Here is a 21,167-nt window from a genome sequence, read left to right as displayed (position 1 = left end):
AATTTAGTTCACTGCATTTCCTTTTAATTTTTAAATACTCCACCCAAATACAACATAATTTGATCACGAATCTCTCCAATAAGAACTTACTACAAAATCAGAACCAACCCGAGTGTTCTGATGAAATTAGAGTGAAGAGGAATGTTAATAAAATTCAGTCACTAATAATTACGTGAATTAAAATAAATTCAGTAAATAATAAAAATTATGTTAAAGTATATTGTTTACATTTCACTAAATCTAATTGGACAAATTGTGCAAGTTATACTTCGCCACATAAATGATAAAGAATCATAATAAAATTCCGCTCAGTAAACAACACTCAAATCAGATATTCATTAATACCACAATCTCTTCTACGGGACTATGGAAAATTCTCAACCAACAAACCAAAAATATAGACAGACAGGCCTTCACTTTTAATCTAAGGGAAGTAAGATTGCTGGACTGGAGACAAACCCGCGCCCTTCCCCAAAGAAAAAGTGAGGAACAAGGAATACACAAGATTAAATACAAGAAATACATTACACATAACAGGTTCCAAATAGCAAGACAGACAACCCACTCCACCAGAGGCAACAGTCGGAAAGTCTGAAAACAGAAATAATGCATCAGGTGTAATTGCTAAACTAAAAAGCACTCCAATTATCAGATCCTCGTCTTGGAGTTTGATTATCTGATGAAGTCCTAAACGGGCCAGAGCCGAAGGGATCCGAGTCATCAAAAGCTGGAAACCCATGAGCATGGTCAAAATCCGCACTGTTGCGCACTGAATCAAATTGTTCTGTCGTCTCCCGAGCAGGCAAAGGTACACTATCATGTGTTCTGAAGGAATCAAATCTTGAGAAGTCAAAAGCAGTTTCCAACCACTCTTTTGGCCTTTGCGGAGAGCTACTTGAACTGAAAAGTGGCGTGCTTGGAACAGAATCGTCAAAACTGAATCCACTGCTCCTCTGGAAGGGATCACCAGCCTGTGGCGAACCTGTTTTGATGGGGTTTAAGCCCAGTTCCCCAGAATCAAAGAAATAGTTGTTCCCAGCTCTATCAAGTTCTCTCTCCTGTAAAAAAAAATTCCGGAAAGTAATCAGTAGATTGCTAGAGTATAAATATCCATTAATCAAACACATACAAACAACACAATGTTAAATTTAAGAAATATATTACCAAGTACATTAACGGAAGGTGAGGGTTCAGTAGAATAGGTGTAATTATGGTATTTTTAGTCAATCCTCAAATATATTCAATTTATATATCTTTGGGCTGGCAGATCTAGCACATTCAGATTACATTATGCTTTCTCCTCTGATACCATCAATCCTTTGCAAACTGGCTTCCATACTTTTTTGCAAAGAATGACACATCTATCCCTTTGATTTTAAGACAATCATAAAATCTTATAAAAGCTCTGAATTCCTACGTTGTTTGGGAACCCTATTAACATCGTGTGCTTTGGTGAGCCTGTCAAAATTTCAAGATGACGGCATACTAATCTTCAACTAGGGGAGAGTGTTAGAATATTAGGACTATCATTATTGTGTAAATAGTCTTGTCATGTTACTTATACAACATTTGTACTTACTAGAATCTTAGTATTCATTGGTGTATTAGACTATAGTGTCGGGTTAGTGTTTTCAAAATATTACATCTCAATTCAGTTAGTTATACATACTCCATATTCGTCTCTTTTCCATTCAGTCCCTATAATTTTGACAACCACCACTGGTCATGACAAGGAAGAATAAAGCAGGAGAAATTTAAACATATACATAAAACTGGCAAGCACATGTTTTGAAATAAAAAATAATTTGGCCAAGGCAATACTTTAAGGTGTGAGAATTGGCATACCTCCTTAGTGAAGCTACTAGCATTGAATCCCCAAACTGAATCAATATCATCATTTGTGTCGAAGGTTCCCCAATTTGGTTCATCAAAATTTTTGTCCCCAGAAAACACAGACTGGACACCACCATGATCACTACATATACAAGATTATATGTAAATTATTTTGCATCATCAAAAGATCCATAACATGTCAAGTACACATTGGTATCTATTGGCACTGGTGTTTGTTAGGAACCAGAAAACACAACTAGCAGTATGTAAAGGAACAAAACAGTAATACTGTATAAATGAGCTTTATTATAATGACAATGGAGATTTAACAGAATAAGAGGAATGAAATCCCTAAATCTGACACAGAGCAGTGGCTCCTATAGGCCAGCTATTGCTGCCTAACCATTCTATCAATTCACTAGAATCCAAGCTCCCTTCTCTCCCTCATTCTCACTCCTTATAACAAGGGAAATTAGTTACTAGCTCATCTCTCTCTCCACACGTCACCAGAGTACAGCTACCCCTTTGTGACTCTTTTCTCCCTTCTAGAATATACCTTCCATTCTCTAGGGCCCACCTCATGATTGAGTAAGGATTCATTTGGTTCCATCGTTCCACTAGGTCCACCATTATTCCCTTCATTCCTAACAACACCTCCATCTGAAATTACTGCCTTGTCCTCAAGGCTAAAGTTTGGAAACTGACTTGTCATCATCACTGCCTCTTCCCATGTAGCCTCTTCTATATTTCGTCCTTTCCATTGCACTAGGACCTGCCTTACCTCTTCACCCTGTACTTGTACAGTCCTCTGTGCCAAGACTGTGTCCGGTTCAAAAGTATTGTCCTTCTCTCCATCTAAGTCATCTGGTAAAGTCTCCTCTCCATTGTAGGACCCCACAGCTTTCTTTAACAAGGACACGTGAAATACAGGATGCACGCGGGAGTCTTCAGGCAGCTTTAATTGGTAAGCAACTGCCCCTATGCGTGAGACCACTGGATAAGGACCAAAGTATTTTGCTGCTAGTTTAGGACAAATACGTGAGACTACTGACTTTTGTCTATGGGCCCTTAGCTTAACAAACACCCATTCTCCTATGGAAAAGCTCCTGTCACATCTCTTCTTATCAGCAAACTGTTTCATTCTATCTTGGGCTCTCAACAAGTGAACTTTTAATTGTTTGATAGCTTCATCTCTGTCTAAAAGCTCCTTTTGTACTGCCTCCACTCTAACTTCTCCTTGGATCCATCGTATAATAGTTGGGGGAGTCCTTCCATAAACCACCTCAAAGGGAGTCTTGCCTGTTGAAGCATGATAAGTGGTGTTAAACCAATATTCTGCCCATGGAACCCAATGCACCCATGTTTTCGGTTGGTCAGCTATGAAGCATCTTAGATAAGTTTCCAAACATCTATTAACCACTTCTGTTTGGCCATCTGATTCTGGGTGGTAAGCACTACTCATCTTCAGCTTAGTCCCCTGTAGTTTGAACATCTCCCTCCAAAAGTTGCTCATAAATATGGGATCTCTATCACTTACAATTGATAAAGGTACACCATGGAGCCTAACAATTTCTTTCACAAACACCTCTGCTATTGTTCTGGCTGTATAGGGATGCTTCAAAGCAATGAAATGGCAATATTTTGATAAACGATCTACCACTACCAAAATAGCCTCAAACCCCTTAGATTTGGGTAGTCCAGTTATAAAATCCATAGAAATGTCTTCCCAAATTCTGTCTGGTATAGGAAGAGGTTGTAGCAGTCCTCCAGGTGAACTAGCCAAATATTTTTGGCGTTGGCAAACATCACAACTTCTCACAAACTCCTGAACAACATTTTTCATGCCTACCCAGTACACATTAACAGCCAACCGCCTGTATGTTCTGTAGAAACCAGAATGTCCACCTTGTGAAGTTTCATGGAATTCCTTCAACAAAGTGGGAATCAACACTGACTTACTTGAAATCACCAGTCGTCCGTCATACAATAACACTCCTTGCTTGAATTCAAAGCCTGGCCTAGAGTCCTTATTCTGTTGTAAATCATTTACTATCTTTTGTAAATGTGGGTCTTGGGCAAATTCTTCTCTCAAAATGTCTGCATCCTTCCATTGCAGACTAGAAGTCATCACACATACTTCACCTCCTTCATGAACTCTAGATAGTGCATCTGCACCTCCGTTCAATTTTCCTGGTTTGTAAACAATATTGAAATCAAACCCCAACAACTTTGCAGCCCAATTTTGCTGCTCTACTGTTACAATTTTCTGCTGCAACAGTTGTTTGAGACTCTTCTGATCTGTGGACACTGTAAAACGCCTCCCTAACAAATAAGGCCTCCAATGTTGTATAGCCAACCCTACAGCCATCAACTCCTTCTCATAGGCTGATTTGGCCACATTTCTCACCCCTAATGCCTTACTAAAGTAAGCAATAGGTCGTTTTTCTTGTATCAATATAGCTCCAATCCCCACACCTGAAGCATCACATTCAATGATGAATTCTTTAGTGAAATCTGGTAAAGCAAGAACAGGAGCAGTTGTAAGACTCTCTTTCAAAGCCTCAAAAGCCTTGTGAGTCTCTTCATTCCATGTAAAAGCATCTTTCTTTGTCAATGCAGTCAAGGGTCTAGCTACCTTCCCATAGTTTCTTATGAATTTTCTATAGTAGCCCGTCAGGCCCAAGAATCCCCTCACCCCTTTAACATTCTTGGGAGTTGGCCACTTCACCACACTTTCTACTTTATTAGGATCCACAGCTACACCTTTTCCAGATATCACATGCCCCAAATAGTCCACAGATTTTTGTGCAAAATGACACTTTTTCTTATTAGCTACCAGACCATGTAATTTCAAGACTCTCAACACTTCTTCTAAATGACATAAGTGTGTAGTCCAATCTCTACTATAAACAAGAATATCATCAAAGAACACTAACACAAACTTCCTTAAGTGTACTCGAAATACCTCATTCATCAAACTTTGGAATGTGGAGGGAGCGTTCATTAATCCAAAAGGCATCACTAGGAATTCGTAATGTCCTTCATGGGTGCGAAACGCCGTCTTATGGATATCTTCTTCATGGACCCTGACTTGATGGTACCCGGATTTGAGATCCAATTTGGAGAAAATTGTTGCTCCGTGAAGTTCATCAAGCAGCTCCTCTATCACCGGAATTGGGAATTTGTCCGGAATTGTGGCCTTGTTAAGTGCTCTATAATCAATGCACATTCTCCATGAACCATCCTTCTTCTTAACAAGAATCACCGGACTAGAGAAAGAGCTCGTGCTAGGCCTTATCACCCCTGCTGCCAACAACTCTTTGACTTGCTTCTCTATCTCGTTTTTGTGATGATGAGGATATCTATAAGGCCTCACGTTGACAGCCTCCAGCCCTCCTTTCAAATTGATAGCGTGCTCTTTCTTTCTCCTTGGTGGTAACCCCCTAGGCTCTTTGAAAATGTCCTCATATTTAGACAACAACCCCTCCAACTCCTTTTGTTGCCCAATATTGAGATCATTCTCATCACCCCTCTTCTTCTCTATACTCCACATCCACCCTTTTCCTCCTCTGTTGGTGCCTCCCACAATACTATTCAAGGTTTCCATGTTATCATTCAACCCTTGAAGAGTCACCCATTTTTTGTTATGCCAAAAACTCATGGTGTGCTTGTTCCAATTCATAATAATATCTCCCAAGGTTCTCAACCAATCCACCCCCAAAACAATATCTACACCACCCAAATCAAACAAATGGGCTCGTATTGCTAACTGCACCTCTCCTACCTCAACGCCCAAGTCTGGACAGACCCCTATGGATTGGGCCTTAGTCCCATCTCCCAACTTGATACACATAGAAGTTGAATTGTCCACAGCCCAGCTCATTTTTTGCACCAATCTTTTATCAATAAAGTTGTGGGTAGCCCCACTGTCCACCAAAATTACTACTGGCACCCCATTCACTGCACCTTTCAACTGGATAGACTGAGGCTTATCAGTGCCCAACTGGCCCAACTGGAGTAAGCTCAATATGCTCATCTCTCCTTCAGACCCCCCTTCTTCATCTTCCACTTCTACTGCCAATAGTTTTCCTCCTCCTTCCTCCGTTTCCTCCTCCTCAGTTATCAAAACCCTCAAGTGTTTATCAGGGCATTGATGTTTTGGGTGAAAAGGACCCCCACATTTGAAACACAGCCCCTTTTGTTTCCTCTCAAGCAACTCATTGTAAGATAAATGAGAGAAACCTCTATCACGTGGGCCGTTTCTTCCTTTTTCACTTCTGGACCCAAAACCACCTCCCTTACTACCTCCACTAGGCCCATTCTCCTTCCCTTTGACCATCACCCAGTCAGCTCCACCTCCCTTACTGGACCCACCAAACCCAGGTTTGGATGACCCATGACCCGATTTGGGGTGTTTACTAATACCCGTTCCAGCATCACCCCTAACCTCTCGTTCCACCACCCTTGTCACCTGTAGCAATTTCCCTCGACTCAAATTTCCCACCGCCAATAAACTCCTCACTTTCCCTTTAATATCCGCCTTCAACCCGTGTAAAAAGTAACCGGAAAATTGTTTGTCCGGTAATGGAGGAATTTGAGCTGTGAGATACTCAAACTCGGTGATATACTCATCCACCGTCCCCACTTGCCGGAGGGCTGTCAGCTGTTCATACACATCTCCTTCACCATGGCCTCCATATCTCTCCACCAACGCTCCCTTCAATCGCTCCCAGGTCAGTTCTTCTTCCTCATTGAGTAAGGAATTGAAGAAATGTATAGTTGGCCCCTCCATACACAACTGGGTCAGATCTACCTTCACGGCCGGAGTAGTGTCCTGCACCCGAAAGTACACTTCTGCTCGAGAGATCCATCCAACCGGATCCTCTCCATCAAACATAGGTAGCTCCACCCTCTTCGCCGATTGTCGAAACTCAGAAATCACGTCGCTCGGCATCTTTCGCGAAGCAGAACTCGCCGTCTTCTTCCCCGACCCGTCTCCGCCTGACTCCGCCAGACCTCCGTCCCCATCTTCGCCCTCTTCCTCCGTGAGTATGGATTTCCCAAGGCTCTTCTCCATCATCGAGATGAGAAGAGCTTGGTTTCTTTCCATGGATGACAGCGTGGTTTTGACTCCCGCGATTTCTTCTTCTAACGATGCGACTCTAGCATCCATTCTTCTGATCAGTGTGAGTGGGTTTTGTTTTGGTGGCATTCACTGGTCCTGTTAACGGATCCGGCAGGTCGGACCAAATTGTTAGGAACCAGAAAACACAACTAGCAGTATGTAAAGGAACAAAACAGTAATACTGTATAAATGAGCTTTATTATAATGACAATGGAGATTTAACAGAATAAGAGGAATGAAATCCCTAAATCTGACACAGAGCAGTGGCTCCTATAGGCCAGCTATTGCTGCCTAACCATTCTATCAATTCACTAGAATCCAAGCTCCCTTCTCTCCCTCATTCTCACTCCTTATAACAAGGGAAATTAGTTACTAGCTCATCTCTCTCTCCACACGTCACCAGAGTACAGCTACCCCTTTGTGACTCTTTTCTCCCTTCTAGAATATACCTTCCATTCTCTAGGGCCCACCTCATGATTGAGTAAGGATTCATTTGGTTCCATCGTTCCACTAGGTCCACCATTATTCCCTTCATTCCTAACAGTGTATATCAAAATCAATTTCAAACCAAAGTTGGGAATTAAAGTCCGTATCATGCACTAGAAATGTTCATAGGACGGGTTGAAAGAGGTTTAGCTTGATCCCTACCTAGTTAAAAATTTTAATGGGGTCATTTGATAGGACCTGAATGTGTATGCTGATGATAGTATCACCATTCAACTATGACTTGTATAAAAAAATATGATGGTCCAAAATCTATAAAGTGATGATATACAACAATTTGTGACTCTCTTAAATGCATCATATATGAGAGATGACAATTATCAATGACTCTTAAACACTTGAGCTGTCTGTGGGTCTCTAACACACCCTCACATAAAAGCCCTTTGAGTTGAAGCATGGAAATGCACAGGCTCATTTTCCCTTGTGCTTAAGTTATAATATGATTGAAAAAAATGGGGCAGCACAAATCAAACTTTTATCCAAACAGTAAGAGGCTGTAAAACCATGTCAAGGACAACTCTGCTAGAAGATTAAGTTGTTGGGTGGAGACCAAGGAGTCTTCAACAATAATGCCACCATTTTTGTACAATAACAATAATAATAGAGAAGGGATCGAGTTACTACAGGAGTAACTCTTGGTAAAGTTACTCCCTTCAATAACTGTATATATCAAATTCTATTAATCCAACAGTTAAATTAAAAGTTCTTATTTAGTACATCAAGTCTACAACTTTTTATAAAATTATAAAACTATTTGATACTTCGTTAAAAAAAATTAATTTAAAGTATATAATATTTTTGTAAAAATATAAGTAAATGTTGAGTATAAGATTACCTAACTACAAATGTCTGATTTATATAAAACTTGATGTGTGTGATCGTTGAATCAATATCTACATATTTAATGGTAGGAATAATAAAAAAAAAAGTTATTAAAGAGACATATAACAACAACAACCACAACCAATAACAACAACTACAACCAAAACAACAATAATAATATTATTATTATAAATACCATAACCTTCCAAAGGCATAAAGAATATCAATGGTCAGCAAAATAAGAGGACAGCTACTAAATATATGATCATATAAGCACTTGGCCAGCATTTGGGAAACTGGTGAACAAATCTAAAAAACCATACCTTTGGGTTTCTTGTATGGTATCTTGATCACGGGGTGAGCTATCTTCACCAGCTGTCTTTCTTATGTTAGAATCAAAATCCCCATGCGGGCTTCCAATAGCACTGCTAGCAAATGGACTATTGGGAGCACTTTTTACAGACCCATCTTCACTTTTATTATAAACAGATCCATTACCAACTCCCTGTTCATTGGTAGTCTGGGGCTTTTTTGACTTATCATCACTCTTGGGAGAAGCAGCAAATGTAGGACTGTCAGTGTTCACAGCTTCCGTGTTCAAAGCTTCTGTGTTCAAAGCTTTCGTGTTCACAGCTGACAGCAACTTTTGCTTTGGAGGCGCTATAATGTTTTGCACGTCAAGAGTGAGTTCTTTGACAAAAACAAATTCTGCAATCATAGTGAATAACAAAATTTATTTAGTCCTTTCCATGATTATCCAAACGAGAACAGATGCAGGTCAGAAAATAAAGAAGTATCAGTTAACCATTATTTTAATTCAATCAATATCTTATAATCTCTCTTAAATATACACCTATTTTTGGAATGCATTGTCTCCTGAACTACATAACTGTTCAAAATTGATCCCTCACATTTAGATAAACAGCTACACATTTAGGAAAGTACAATCAGTAAAGTTCATCAGCTAACAAAGTACTTAGTGTAAAAGAAATATAAGTATAACAGAGGTATAGGCAAGCAGAGAAACTGATAGAAACTAAGGTCTGTGAGTGCATAGAAGAGAATAATTTACAAATAGATAAAGACTGACCAGCTCCTACTGGTTCTTTTGATGCTGCAACCAATTGTAAAACTTATGAGTACCACATTTCATTATCCCTCACCCATTAATTATTTACTAGCCACAAAAGTTGTGGATCAGTTTGCTTAGTCTTCCGATATTATAATTTTCTTTCAGCTATTAAAAATGTCAGTGTGTCATGAGTAGGCATGCCTTAAGATTCAGCTCTTACCTCAATGTAGTGATTTCTTCTCTGATCTGAAGAGATGTTGTCTGCATTTATTTCCTTAACCATTATCTCTATATTCTTTATTTTTTGTATTTGTGAACTTAACATCAATTAGGTTGAATAGGTTCATAAAAAATAGGAAAAATTGCAATTTTGGTCCCTCTTTAATTCTTGATTTGCGATTTTAGTCCCGCGTTTTAGAAAATCTGTAACTTTAGTACAAGCCTCAATTTTACAACATTTTATTTCTTTTTAGTTTGGTCCAAATGAACCCTAGATCTAACATATTCACTTAAGGTACTATCAAGTATCAAAAAATAATTTAATTAATTAAAATGTAAAAAATAAAAGAAAAAATGTTCGCAAAATTGAGGATTGGACCAAAGTTGTGGATTTTCTAAATGTGGTGACTAAAATCGTGGAAAAAAAATAGGGGTTCAAAATTGCGGATCATAAATTAAAAGGAACCAAAATTGCAATTTAGCCTAAAATATATTACGGAATTTAGTAAATTACTTATATAACCCTCCATTTCCTTTCCCTAGTTCATTGCCTTCCCTTTCCTTCCAACTCTCAAAACATATCTATTGTGGTTACTAGGACTATAAGTACAAGCAACCAAGGAAGAACAGGAAAAAAAATTGATAATGAATTAAATCATAATGTATCACATATACATATTGTCAATTTTATCAATGCAGAAGAAAATACAGATGAAAGGATGAAAAACACTAAGCAAAACAAGAAACAAGTAATGCAGACTTTAATACTTCACGAGCAAATTTTCTTTTTGAGATCAACCCCTTAAATTACAAGAATGACGAAAGAATATCCTTATCAAAATGCAAATGAAATTAAATTGAGTTTGATGATACAGAAGGTAGGCATCCAATAAGAGTGTATAAAATAAAAATGTGGTTTCATAACCTTGTGCAAAAATTCCTCATAATTAATGGTGGATGCCACATAATTGGCACAATTTTTTTTTTATTCAATTAACAGATTATCATATCTAGTTAGGGTTATTTTGGATACCTTTATCTTCAAGCTTATCCCAATCTTCATCCCAGTCAGCAGCTCCTTCTTGGATACCAGGTTGCCAGCCTTACAGGATAAAATTGAGTGAGGCCACAGAATCAACAAACTCAATATGCACATAATTATTGCATTATTCAATATAATATATACTAGAGGGGAGCACATGGGGTTTGTGGGCAGAGCGCCACAAAGCAAAGAGAAATGACGAGACACAACTACAATGAGCAAAACAAGAATACATGATAATTATATCCAAAAGCCAAAGTGAACAAAAAGGAAGCAAATTCATTTAACAAAAATGAAGAGACAACTTGTAGGCTATAAACAGTTTTTTGAGCTTCATTAAAATCATGATAGATAAATGCAATCATGCAGATACAGAAAGCCAACAACTAAAGTTTCTTGTCAGAACATTCTAAATAAATAAGCATTACTTAATAGAACACCACCAATATCAATTAAATCAAATGTATTGAAAATGCATAGCATTTCTTGCATACTGTTCTCAGAAACATCAGAGTTTTTTCAAGTTTTCCTTCTTTTTATAAAAACAATGCATCAACCCAACATTTGATAGCAAGTACAGTAGCAACTATTACTAAGATCCATATAATTATATAAACATCAACACAAAGCATCATCATGTTGTGTAGTAAATTGATTTCCTAAAAAAAATTGCACAAGAGAAAACATTCACGATAAGGGTGAAGTGGGACACAGTTTGTCTTCCTAAGAACAAAGGGGGCCTAGGGATTAAAGACTTATCTAAATTTAATGAGGCTCTACTAGGTAAATGGGGGTGGGAGCTGGCTAATAACCACAATCAACCTTGGTCTAGAATTTTACTTTCTAAGTATGGTGGGTGGAAGGAGCTGATTTCTGGTGGAAGGAGGAATTTCACTTCTCAATGGTGGCAGGATCTGAAGATATTTCTGGTGGAAGGAGGAATTTCACTTCTCAACGGTGGCAGGATCTGAAGATCATCTTTCAGCAGCAGCACAACAACTGCTTTATTGATAACCTTAAATGGAGGGTGGGAAGGGGGTCCAACATCAGTTTCTGGAAGGATAAATGGCTGGGGGACAACTATAACCTCCAAGGAAAATATCCCCATCTATATTTAATAAGCAAACAGCAGACTTCTTCAATCAATTCTATGGGAGACTTTGTGGAGGACAGATGGGAATGGAAGTTATCATGGAGAAGGGATTTTTTTGATCATGAAGTTGAAATGGTAGCTGATTTCCTAGCTGAGATTGATTCTGGCCACATACACCAATCCAGCAGGGATTTCCTTTGGTGGAAGCCTGACCCTATTGGTCTATTCTCAACAAAATCTGCCTACAAAGTGCTGCAGGAGGCTCATAATAATGATAGTGAAGACAATGCTCTCAACATTATGTGGAAATTGAAAATTCCCCCAAGAGCGAGTGCTTTTTCTTGGAGACTTCTCAAGAATAGACTCCCTACTAGGGACAATCTCAAAAAGAGACAGGTCACACTGCCTTCTTACAGCTGTCCTCTATGTGATCATGAAGAAGAATCGATCAATCATCTTATGTTCAACTGCTCAAAGACTAGGAGTCTTTGGTGGGAGCCAATGAAATGGGTTAATAGAGTGGGTCCTCTTTCCATAGACCCAAAGAATCACTTTTTGCAATTCTCTCCGTGGAATAGCCACACTAGTACAACCAACAGATGGGAATTTCTGTGGATAGCCTTGTCCTTGTCCATTTGGCACCATAGAAATGGCATGATATTCAAGAACCAGCCTTTTATTCCTGAAAAGGTCATGGATGATGCCTTATTCCACACCTGGTCTTGGCTAAAATGTGTGGAGAAGGGTTTCCAACTGCATTTTAATTTCTGGTCAACCAATTTGAAGGATGCTTTTTCCTAGAGGGGATGGGTTTGTATTATATTGTGGGCTGTCTATTGACTCCTCCTAGTGGGGTTCAGACTGTATTTGTCTTGTCTTTATCATTGTATTTTCAGTACACCTAGTACTGATTTTCATATATAATATATTGATATTTGCTGTGCAAAAAAAAAAAAGGGACATTTCCTAAACTGTATATATTAAATGCCACTTGATCAGACAACCTGTATCAAGTGACATTTAATATATACAGTTTATTCTGATTTTATGTAACCTTTAACTGATTTTGTTACAAAACATCATCATATGATATTTTATAGAGCTTGTTAAACAGAGCTTTGCAACAAAATCAGTTAAAGGTAACATAAAATCAGAATAAACTGTATATATTAAATGCCACTTGATCAGGCAACCTGAATCAAGTTGCACTGGGCAGAAATAATTTTAATGCCGATTCAAAACCAGTAGTTCAGCAACTGAAGGCCAGCTCATCAAATTACAAAACAAAGCTGATATCTAAAACAAATGCATTAAATACCATATAACAAAATCTCCATCCAGAGAAATTTCCTTTGGGGAGCTCACCAAGAGGCCAAAAAGATTCCTTGGGTAAAGTGGGATATAGTTTGTCTTCCTAAGAACCAAGGGGGTCTAGGGATTAAAGATTTATCTTTATTTAATGAGGCTTTACTTGGCAAATGGGGGTGGCAGCTGGCAAATGACCATAATCAACCTTGGTCTAGAATTTTAATTTCTAAGTATGGTGGGTGGAAGGAGCTGATTTCTGGTGGAAGGAGGAATTTCACTTCCCAATGGTGGCAGGATTTGAAGATCATCTTTCAGCAGCAACACAATAACTGCTTTAGTGAAAATTTAAAATGGAGGGTGGGCACGGGGTCCAACATCAGTTTCTGGAAGGATAAATGGCTGGAGGACAACTGTTATCTCCAAGGAAAATACCCCCACTTATATGTAATAAGTAAACAGCAGAATTCTTCAATCAGTTCTATGGGAGACTTTGTGGAGGGCAGATGGGAATGGAAGTTATCATGGAGAAGGGATTTTTTTTATCATGAAATCCAAATGGCAGCTGATTTCCTAGCGGAGATTGATTCTGATCACATACACCGATCCAGCAGGGATATCCTTTGGTGGAAGCCAGACCCTAATGGATTATTTTCAACAAAATCTGCCTACAAAGTGCTGCAGGAGTATCATCATAGTAATAGTCAAGACAATGTTCTTAACACTATGTGGAAATTGAAAATTTCCCCAAAAGTGAGTGCTTTTTCTTGGAGACTTCTCAACAATAGACTCCCTTCTAGGGACAATCCCAGAAAGAGACAGGTCACAATGCCTTCTTATAGCTGTCCTCTATGTGACCATGAAGAAGAATCGATCTATCATCTTATGTTCAACTGTGTAATGACAAGGAGTCTTTGGTGGGAGCCATTGAGATGGGTTAATAGAGTGGGTCCTTTTTCCATAGACCCAAAGAATCACTTTTTACAATTCACTCAATGGAATAGCCAAGCTAGTACAAACAAAAGATGGGAATTTCTGTGGCTAGCCCTGTCCTTCTCCATCTGGCATCATAGAAATGCCATGATATTCAAGAACCAGCCTTTTACTCCTGAAAAGGTCATGGATGATGCCTTGTTCCACACTTGGTCCTGGCTAAAATGTGTGGAGAAGGACTCCCAACTGCACTTTAATTTCTGGTCAACCAATTTAAAGGATGTTTTTTCCTAGAGGGGATGGGTTTGTATTATTCTGTGGGCTGCCTTTCGGTTTCTCCTAGTGGGGTTCAGATTGTAACTATCTTGCCTTTATCTTTGTATCTTCAGTACACCTAGTACTGAATTTCATTTATAATATATAATATATTGATTTTTGCCGTGCAAAAAAAAAAAAAAAAAAACAAAATTATAGACAAAAAAGATTTGAGAAGAACCGGAAGTATATAACAACACCAATTATAAATTTGAATTTACCAAAGGGTAGTTCCAATAATGTCGTGGGCTTAGCATGTAATCCATATTTCTTGCACCGCTCGTTCAGAGATGTCACCAGCTCATCAAGATCTGTTTGAATACGATCAACATGAGCCTGAAAATTTCAGATGACTAAATGAGATACATAAGTTGATCACAATTTCTCAAGATGGATGGACAAACCTGGTAATATTGAAATGTACCTGCAGAGTTGCATCACCTTTTCCATCCTGTTCCATCTTGACAATTGCTTGGTACAATTCAATTTTTTTCTCCTACACATAAATAAATCATTTGACAGAAATGAAGCATAACAGGTAAAAAAAAAAAATAACAAACTTTTTAGCATATATGCTTATAAGCTATGAATTGAAGATAAAGCCATATTTCATTGCACCTGTATGTCACGAAATGTGGCTTCCTCAGTAGTTAACTTGGATGATAAATCTCCTACTTGCTTATATTTATCTTCATATTTCTTTGCTAAAATCTCAACCTGAAATTAATATATTGAGCAAATAATATATATTATGATTATTGAGGTAATAAAAACACATGCAATTCTAAAGAAAGATACCTCATGTTTATCAGCAGCTATCCTTTCTATGACCTCATTAAGACGATTGTCACATCTGCTTTTGTACAGAACCTTTTATGGGAAAAAGAACAAGTAATTTGTTTTAAAAAGGTGAAAAGAAAAAGAAAAAGAAAAGATGAATATTAAGTATTAATCTGACACTGATGCTATTAACCATAAGAAGAAAGTGAAAGATAGTTTTTTATATGCTTTACTCTTCTAGGTACCCACAACTTCATAGTACAAAAGGTTACTAAAGAACATGTCTGTTTCATAGGCTATTTTTTTCCCAGTAGTTCCTAGGTATCTGCAGAAGCAGATAAAAGCTGAAAGAAAAGGTATAACATCTATTAGTGCATAACAATTAAGTAAAAGACCTTTCCAAGAGACCCTTTTTCACTTCCTTAAAATTAATAGGACAGGAAAAGAGGCAGACAGGTGATTATGTAATTATGTTCAGCAGATCTATAGTAAGAAGTGATTAGTTTTGTTAACAAATCTGGATATTGACGATAAAAACAAGGGCATGGGATGTAGGAATATGTTCTTATATATCCTAAAACAATAATCTACATATATTTTGCATCCTTAAAGCTTTGCACAGTAAAAGCTCTTGGGAAGAATGTAAGATGCATTCTTCTAAAGTACAATAAATCGTGATGGTCAACAATTTTTTAACCAAAGTACATTTCACAATTACTACTACTAGCTACATCAGTACATCTATATGGTATATAGCTCAGCCTGCAAATCAAGATACAGTATAAATGTATACAAATCAAATGTTAATCTGTTAAGCATATTCTAAAATATATCTCAAGCTTGGACAGTTGGGCAAGCAGAAGCCTGTACAGTAGAAATTTCAGCTATTATTGATCCAGTTGCCACCTCTTCACCATGTTTGGATGACATAAGAGACTAAAAACAGTAAAAATGAACTCAGATAAAACAGACTAGAGTTTTAGACCTCTTTTATTTTTAAAAGAAAAAGTGATTTTTTAATTAAAATGGCATGTTAAAAAGAATTTATAATAATTATGTAAGCTTTCAAAAAAGAAAAACTTTAAAAAATGCTGCTATAGTGGTTTTCTCAGAAGCAAAAAACAGTATCTTCTGAAAGAAAGCTCTAAAACAATGCATCACAGAACCACTTTTTCTATACAAAAGCCTTAATAAGATACAAAGGAAGAAAGCAAGGAAAACACTCACAAGTTCCTGCATTTTTGCACGGTAAAATTCTATTTTCTCTCTGGACTCCATAATTTCCTTCTCAAGTTCTTCCACCTGTATTTAACAAAACAAATGAAGAGATGAGAATTGACTGTGTTCAATTGAACCACAAGAATTTTATCAAGCATACATGGACTGTAATAATGATATGCTTCACAGAAATGACAATCTACAATGTGATCTTTCCATGCTATCTTCAAAGATACCAGTAACAGCTAATAAATTTTGTATCTGTAACTTTCAATCATCAGCCAAAAAGAGTAAGCACACTTCATGACTGAAACCAAAAATAACTTAAAATGCCATTGCACCTCATCCTCAAATTAATTGACCTTAAAAGATTATCATAGAGGAGACATTCCCCATATTTGTGATCGCAATGAACCTACTAAGCTGAAAGGTAAGTTTCATCTTATTGCTATATGACTAACTACACTCTATCTATGGTAGTGAACGTTGAGCTTTAAAGGGACAATAAAAGGAAAAAAGTGAGAGTAAAAGAAATGATAATATTGAGATGGATGTGACCACAGAAAAAAAAAAAGAACAGAATATGGAATGATTGTATACGAGGAGATATTAATGTAACACCTATCAAGGAAAAAATGATAGAAAATCTGTTAAGGTGGTTTAGACGTGTAAAGAAAGTCACTGAAGGTACCAGTGAAGAGAGTAGATCACATGATTTTTAGCCCTATAAAAAGTGAAACAGTAGAAATGATACAAAAAAAATAAAGCACCTTCTTATCAGCTTCTGTTGCTTCTTGAAACTTTGAATTAATTGAATTTTGCTCGTCTGAACTCAGCTGATTAATGAGGTGCTTCTCCAAGACTGGAATTCTAGATTTCTGTGGCTTGTTCGGAGGTCCTTCATCAGACTGAGAGACAGCAGCCGGCCTTGGTGGCCGACCTGCAGCAGGGTTCACTTGTCGAGCACTAGAACCAGTTATCCCTGGTTGTTGTTGAAAACCTTCAAAAGATAAAAGGGGACAGAGACACAAAAATAAGAGAAAAATATAAATTTATCATTTATCTGAAGGGTTATACCAGTAATAATACTATAATAGTAGTAGTAAAATAAAACCTGCTAATTCTTGGGCACACACCTGATGGATTTCCCCAAGTACTGTAGTTAGCAGCAGGCTGACCAGTAGTTGGTAAATCAAGCGCAATGTTACTTGGAAGTACTGCTGGAAGAACACGGCCTTCCCTGTGTCGCTCCATTAGGTACAATGCAATACAAAACTCCCTGAGAGAAAGCATGCTATCATTATCTTGATCCGATAAGTCCCAGACCTGCTGTAAAACCTCTGAAAAATATAAAACATGGCATACACATAATCTTCAGGAAATTAGCTAGCCGTGAAAAGTAATACACATGGAGGAGGTGAAAACTAAACAGAACCCCCTACCCCAAACAGACACACATAAAAAAACAAATGCTATCAAATGCAACTTAGTTCTGAAATATGTTTAATTAACCATATTTAAGTTGATTTCCTAATGCGTGTAGAGCTAGAGCACTGGAGAAGTAGAAAAATATAGATAGCCTTTTAAGCCAACTGTCCAGACAAAAGGCAAGGAAGAAGAAGAAATATACCTCTTGGTAATCTCCAACTAAGAAACAAGTTTCGAGCTTGTTCCCCAGTGATTTTCCCATCTCTATCTGTATCTACTTCCAAGAATACTTTCATATATTTCTGAACATCAGTTTGAGTCATCCTTGGCCATGGAGCTTGGGGTTGACTGGAAGCAGAATCCTGTAATCTCCCTGGAAGTCGGAATGAATTTGGCATATTATGTGTCTGGACTGAGGCATGCTGGTCCTGTTTTACCACCGGCTGGGCTTGCTGAAGCTGTGCACCAACAGGCTGGACTGCAAGTGAGTGCTGCAAAGAATCAGGGGGGCTAGTCCTAGTAGAATGCTGGTTTCCTCCAGATACAGGAACAATAGCTGAAGAAAGTGCTGAAGTGCCAGAAGAAAATCCTTGTGGAGAAGAAGCTTGCTTGGGCTGAAATGAGCTAGCTGAGAACAAATCTCCTCCAAAAAATGAATCAGAAGAATTACCGTTAACAGAAGTATCCACTGGTTTAGAATCCTTAACCATTTGATCGGAATACTTTATGGGGGAGGCAGGATATGTGCCAGGTGGCCGTGCCACATTTGATCCAAACCCAAACCCCTCCTCCATTGATGGGGGACTAGTTCCTCTAACTGCTACTGGAGAGGAAGTTACTTCTGGAGTTCCACCAACCTTGCCATAACTGGAAATGCCAGGGGTTTCAGGGAGAGCCATTCCTTGAGTGGCAACAGCAGGTGGTAGATTAGAAGCTGGAGGCCTCGGAAACTGATTTCCCTGAGAAGGGAGGGTTTGCTGGTTAGCGCTCAAATTTGGAGCTGCCCCCCTTGGTCCAAGATTTTGGTGGGATAAAGGACTAGCAGGGCTAATCTGTGGTGCAGATACTGTGGCAATGAAATTAATCTGAGGAGCAGGAATCTTAGATGAAGCCGGGCCATACAATGCTGCTTTTACCATTTCGGGAGTTAGTTCCCGCTTACTCTGTGCAACAGTAACAAGCTTAAGGGCATTGTAAAACTCTGCCCGCCCAAGGAAACCACTCTGGCTTTGGTTTGCAAATGCCCAAATCTGCAGACAGACAGGTCAAGTGAAACGGATTTCTAAAGCAGTAACTAATTAATTCAAAAAAACATGCTTGGTGGCACTTGATGTGAAGTAAATCAAATAATAAGCATAAGTTGATTGAGAATAAAGATTGAGACCTGCGCAAGAACATGTTTGGGCAATCCGGAGCCCTGGAAGAAGGAAACGGCTTCGGCACCGCTGATACGGCCGTCTCGATCCAAATCTGCACGGCGAAAATAGGCATCGAAGAGATCGACATTAGGCGCTGCTGATGCCATTGCAGAATTCAACAGCACCGCCTGATTTCAATTGATTCCACACTTTTTTAGTTCTCCTTTGCCTTTTCAGATCACACCACGCATTTAATTGTGATTCATAAAAGCTCAACAAACATCAAATTTCGTACCCCAAAGATTGATAATCGCTTGATTTGCACTTTGCCTGCCTCCAATCCGATCAACACACTCACCCAACAACAAAATTACAGATCATCCCTCGATTCTCATTTTTCGCCCAACGTACAATTTTAATCCTCTTTAGTGTCTGAATTTCAAAAATACCCTTGCTCAATCTCATTACATTTTTTGGGGAGACCTCGCCAACTCGATTATCATCTAATTAGTTGTTATCGGATTTATTTTTTTATGTAATTAAATTTTATTTTATAATAGATAACTTTTAAATGTATAAATTATATTTCAAATTTAAATTCATGATTTGTGATCATTTTTAATTATTGATAATTATTAGGTTAATTTGTACACTGTCTGTATCGTCTTGCTCCAAAAGTTGACTCACTCATTTAAGCATTTACGTCCTAAAGACTCAAGGCTCAATGCTCGTACGACTATGGATCTGATCGACCCGCACCAAAATGTTGGCTCACACTTTGTTTTGATCACAAACCCAAGTCCTAGGTCATAGGAGGGGAAACATTATCATAATCATCCTACCTCCCAATCAACTTAGACATCCCAAGAAGTTGTTTGAAAATTTGGAGATCTTAATAAAAATAACAATGATCACCGAAAACACATTACGTTAGATTATCAAGAGAGATTGTGAAAAATACTTGGATTCATGATAAGCAGCGGAATTGATGAGTATGAGGAACTGTTGGTTTTGTGTTCTTCCTCAACCAAATCATCGTTTTCCTTTTGTGACCTTAGTTTCTTGTCAGATGGTGAGAAGAGAATACAATCTTCGATTTTGGTGTATTGGGGACTACAACCTTGCTTTAGGTTTTAACAGTTCTCATTATTCTCTAACGGGTCAAACTGGTTTTCGCTTATTAAACCCATATTAATTTATGATAATAGTCCAATAGGCTCACCAAACTAGATCACTTTTATTGAGCCTGTAAATGTAAATAACTAATATAAATGATAAATATAATATGTAGCCCACACTAATTAATTAGAAATTATAAAATTTCTAACAATCTCTCACTAAGCTTCATATTAACCTTAATCATTTATATTGCAAAAGTCTTTAGGCGCACAACCGTATGTTATTTACTTTTAGACTTTCCTTAAACAACTTGGTCTATCTTATATAGTAACACAGAACCATTGTAATTTTCCTCACAATCCAACATGATTGAGCCACAATGATCACCAATGTCACATATACTTGATGACATTGATCAAACATGGATAAGCGGCATGAAAATAATATGCAATGTGATCTCATTCATGTTCATTTCCAACTAGTCTAAACTTTATTCTTTATAGAGATCAATCCAAACACAATATAAATATTACAAACAAAACAAACTCAGAATGAAATGATAACCTTCAACTTTATTTTATAGAAAATCAATCTATACAAATATCTGAAAACATAAGGCATATATAGAACATAAATGGGACTCCCACTAAACTAAGGTACTATAAGGAGTCACTCCCATATGAGTAGTGTGTTTATGAAAAACTTTAGATACCAAACCTTTCGTAAATGGATCAGCTATCATATCATTAGTCCTTAAATGTTCTATAGAAATCTGTCTATTCTGAATTCTTTCTTTAACAACAAAAAACTTGATGTCAATAAACTTTAATTTGATTGCACTCCTATTGTTGTTGGAGTAAAGAACTGTTGAGTTATTGTCACAATAAGGCAAATTTCCTAAAAGGGGTTTATTTTACAAACTATTTCCGTAAATTATTTCCTGTATGGTGTAATTTTTTACGTAAAAGCCATGCAAATCGTAGAAGGCATTGGCGAGTTCA

General features: G+C 37.7%; 1 protein-coding gene across 1 annotated transcript; it reads right to left on the bottom strand.

The window, feature by feature from the left end:
• Positions 1 to 205: 205 nt before the first annotated feature.
• LOC114404078 (epidermal growth factor receptor substrate 15-like 1) lies at positions 206 to 19,506 on the bottom strand. Its single transcript, XM_028367202.1, has 13 exons — positions 19,074 to 19,506; positions 17,892 to 18,939; positions 17,398 to 17,601; positions 17,032 to 17,261; positions 16,271 to 16,345; positions 15,062 to 15,133; positions 14,882 to 14,980; positions 14,688 to 14,759; positions 14,485 to 14,599; positions 10,609 to 10,677; positions 8,608 to 8,992; positions 1,846 to 1,975; positions 206 to 1,058 (listed from the first exon to the last, which is right to left on the bottom strand). The coding sequence occupies exons 1-13, from the start codon at positions 19,212 to 19,214 to the stop codon at positions 630 to 632; spliced, it is 3,069 nt and encodes a 1,022-aa protein (XP_028223003.1). The 5' UTR covers positions 19,215 to 19,506; the 3' UTR covers positions 206 to 629.
• Between the last annotated feature and the right edge of the window lie 1,661 nt (positions 19,507 to 21,167).

Source organism: Glycine soja, chromosome 2, assembly GCF_004193775.1.
Source record: "Glycine soja cultivar W05 chromosome 2, ASM419377v2, whole genome shotgun sequence".
Taxonomy (NCBI): Eukaryota; Viridiplantae; Streptophyta; class Magnoliopsida; order Fabales; family Fabaceae; genus Glycine; species Glycine soja.
This window is presented reverse-complemented; position numbering and strand designations above follow the sequence as displayed.

Coding starts and splice junctions, on each gene's coding strand:
- LOC114404078 (XM_028367202.1), bottom strand. CDS start 19,214: ATGGCATCAGCAGCGCCTAATGTCGATCTCTTCGATGCCTATTTTCGC. Junction 18,940..19,073: donor CCAAACATGTTCTTGCGCAG/GTCTCAATCTTT, acceptor GTCTGTCTGCAG/ATTTGGGCATTTGCAAACCA. Junction 10,678..14,484: donor ATTATTGGAACTACCCTTTG/GTAAATTCAAAT, acceptor TTATCCTGTAAG/GCTGGCAACCTGGTATCCAA.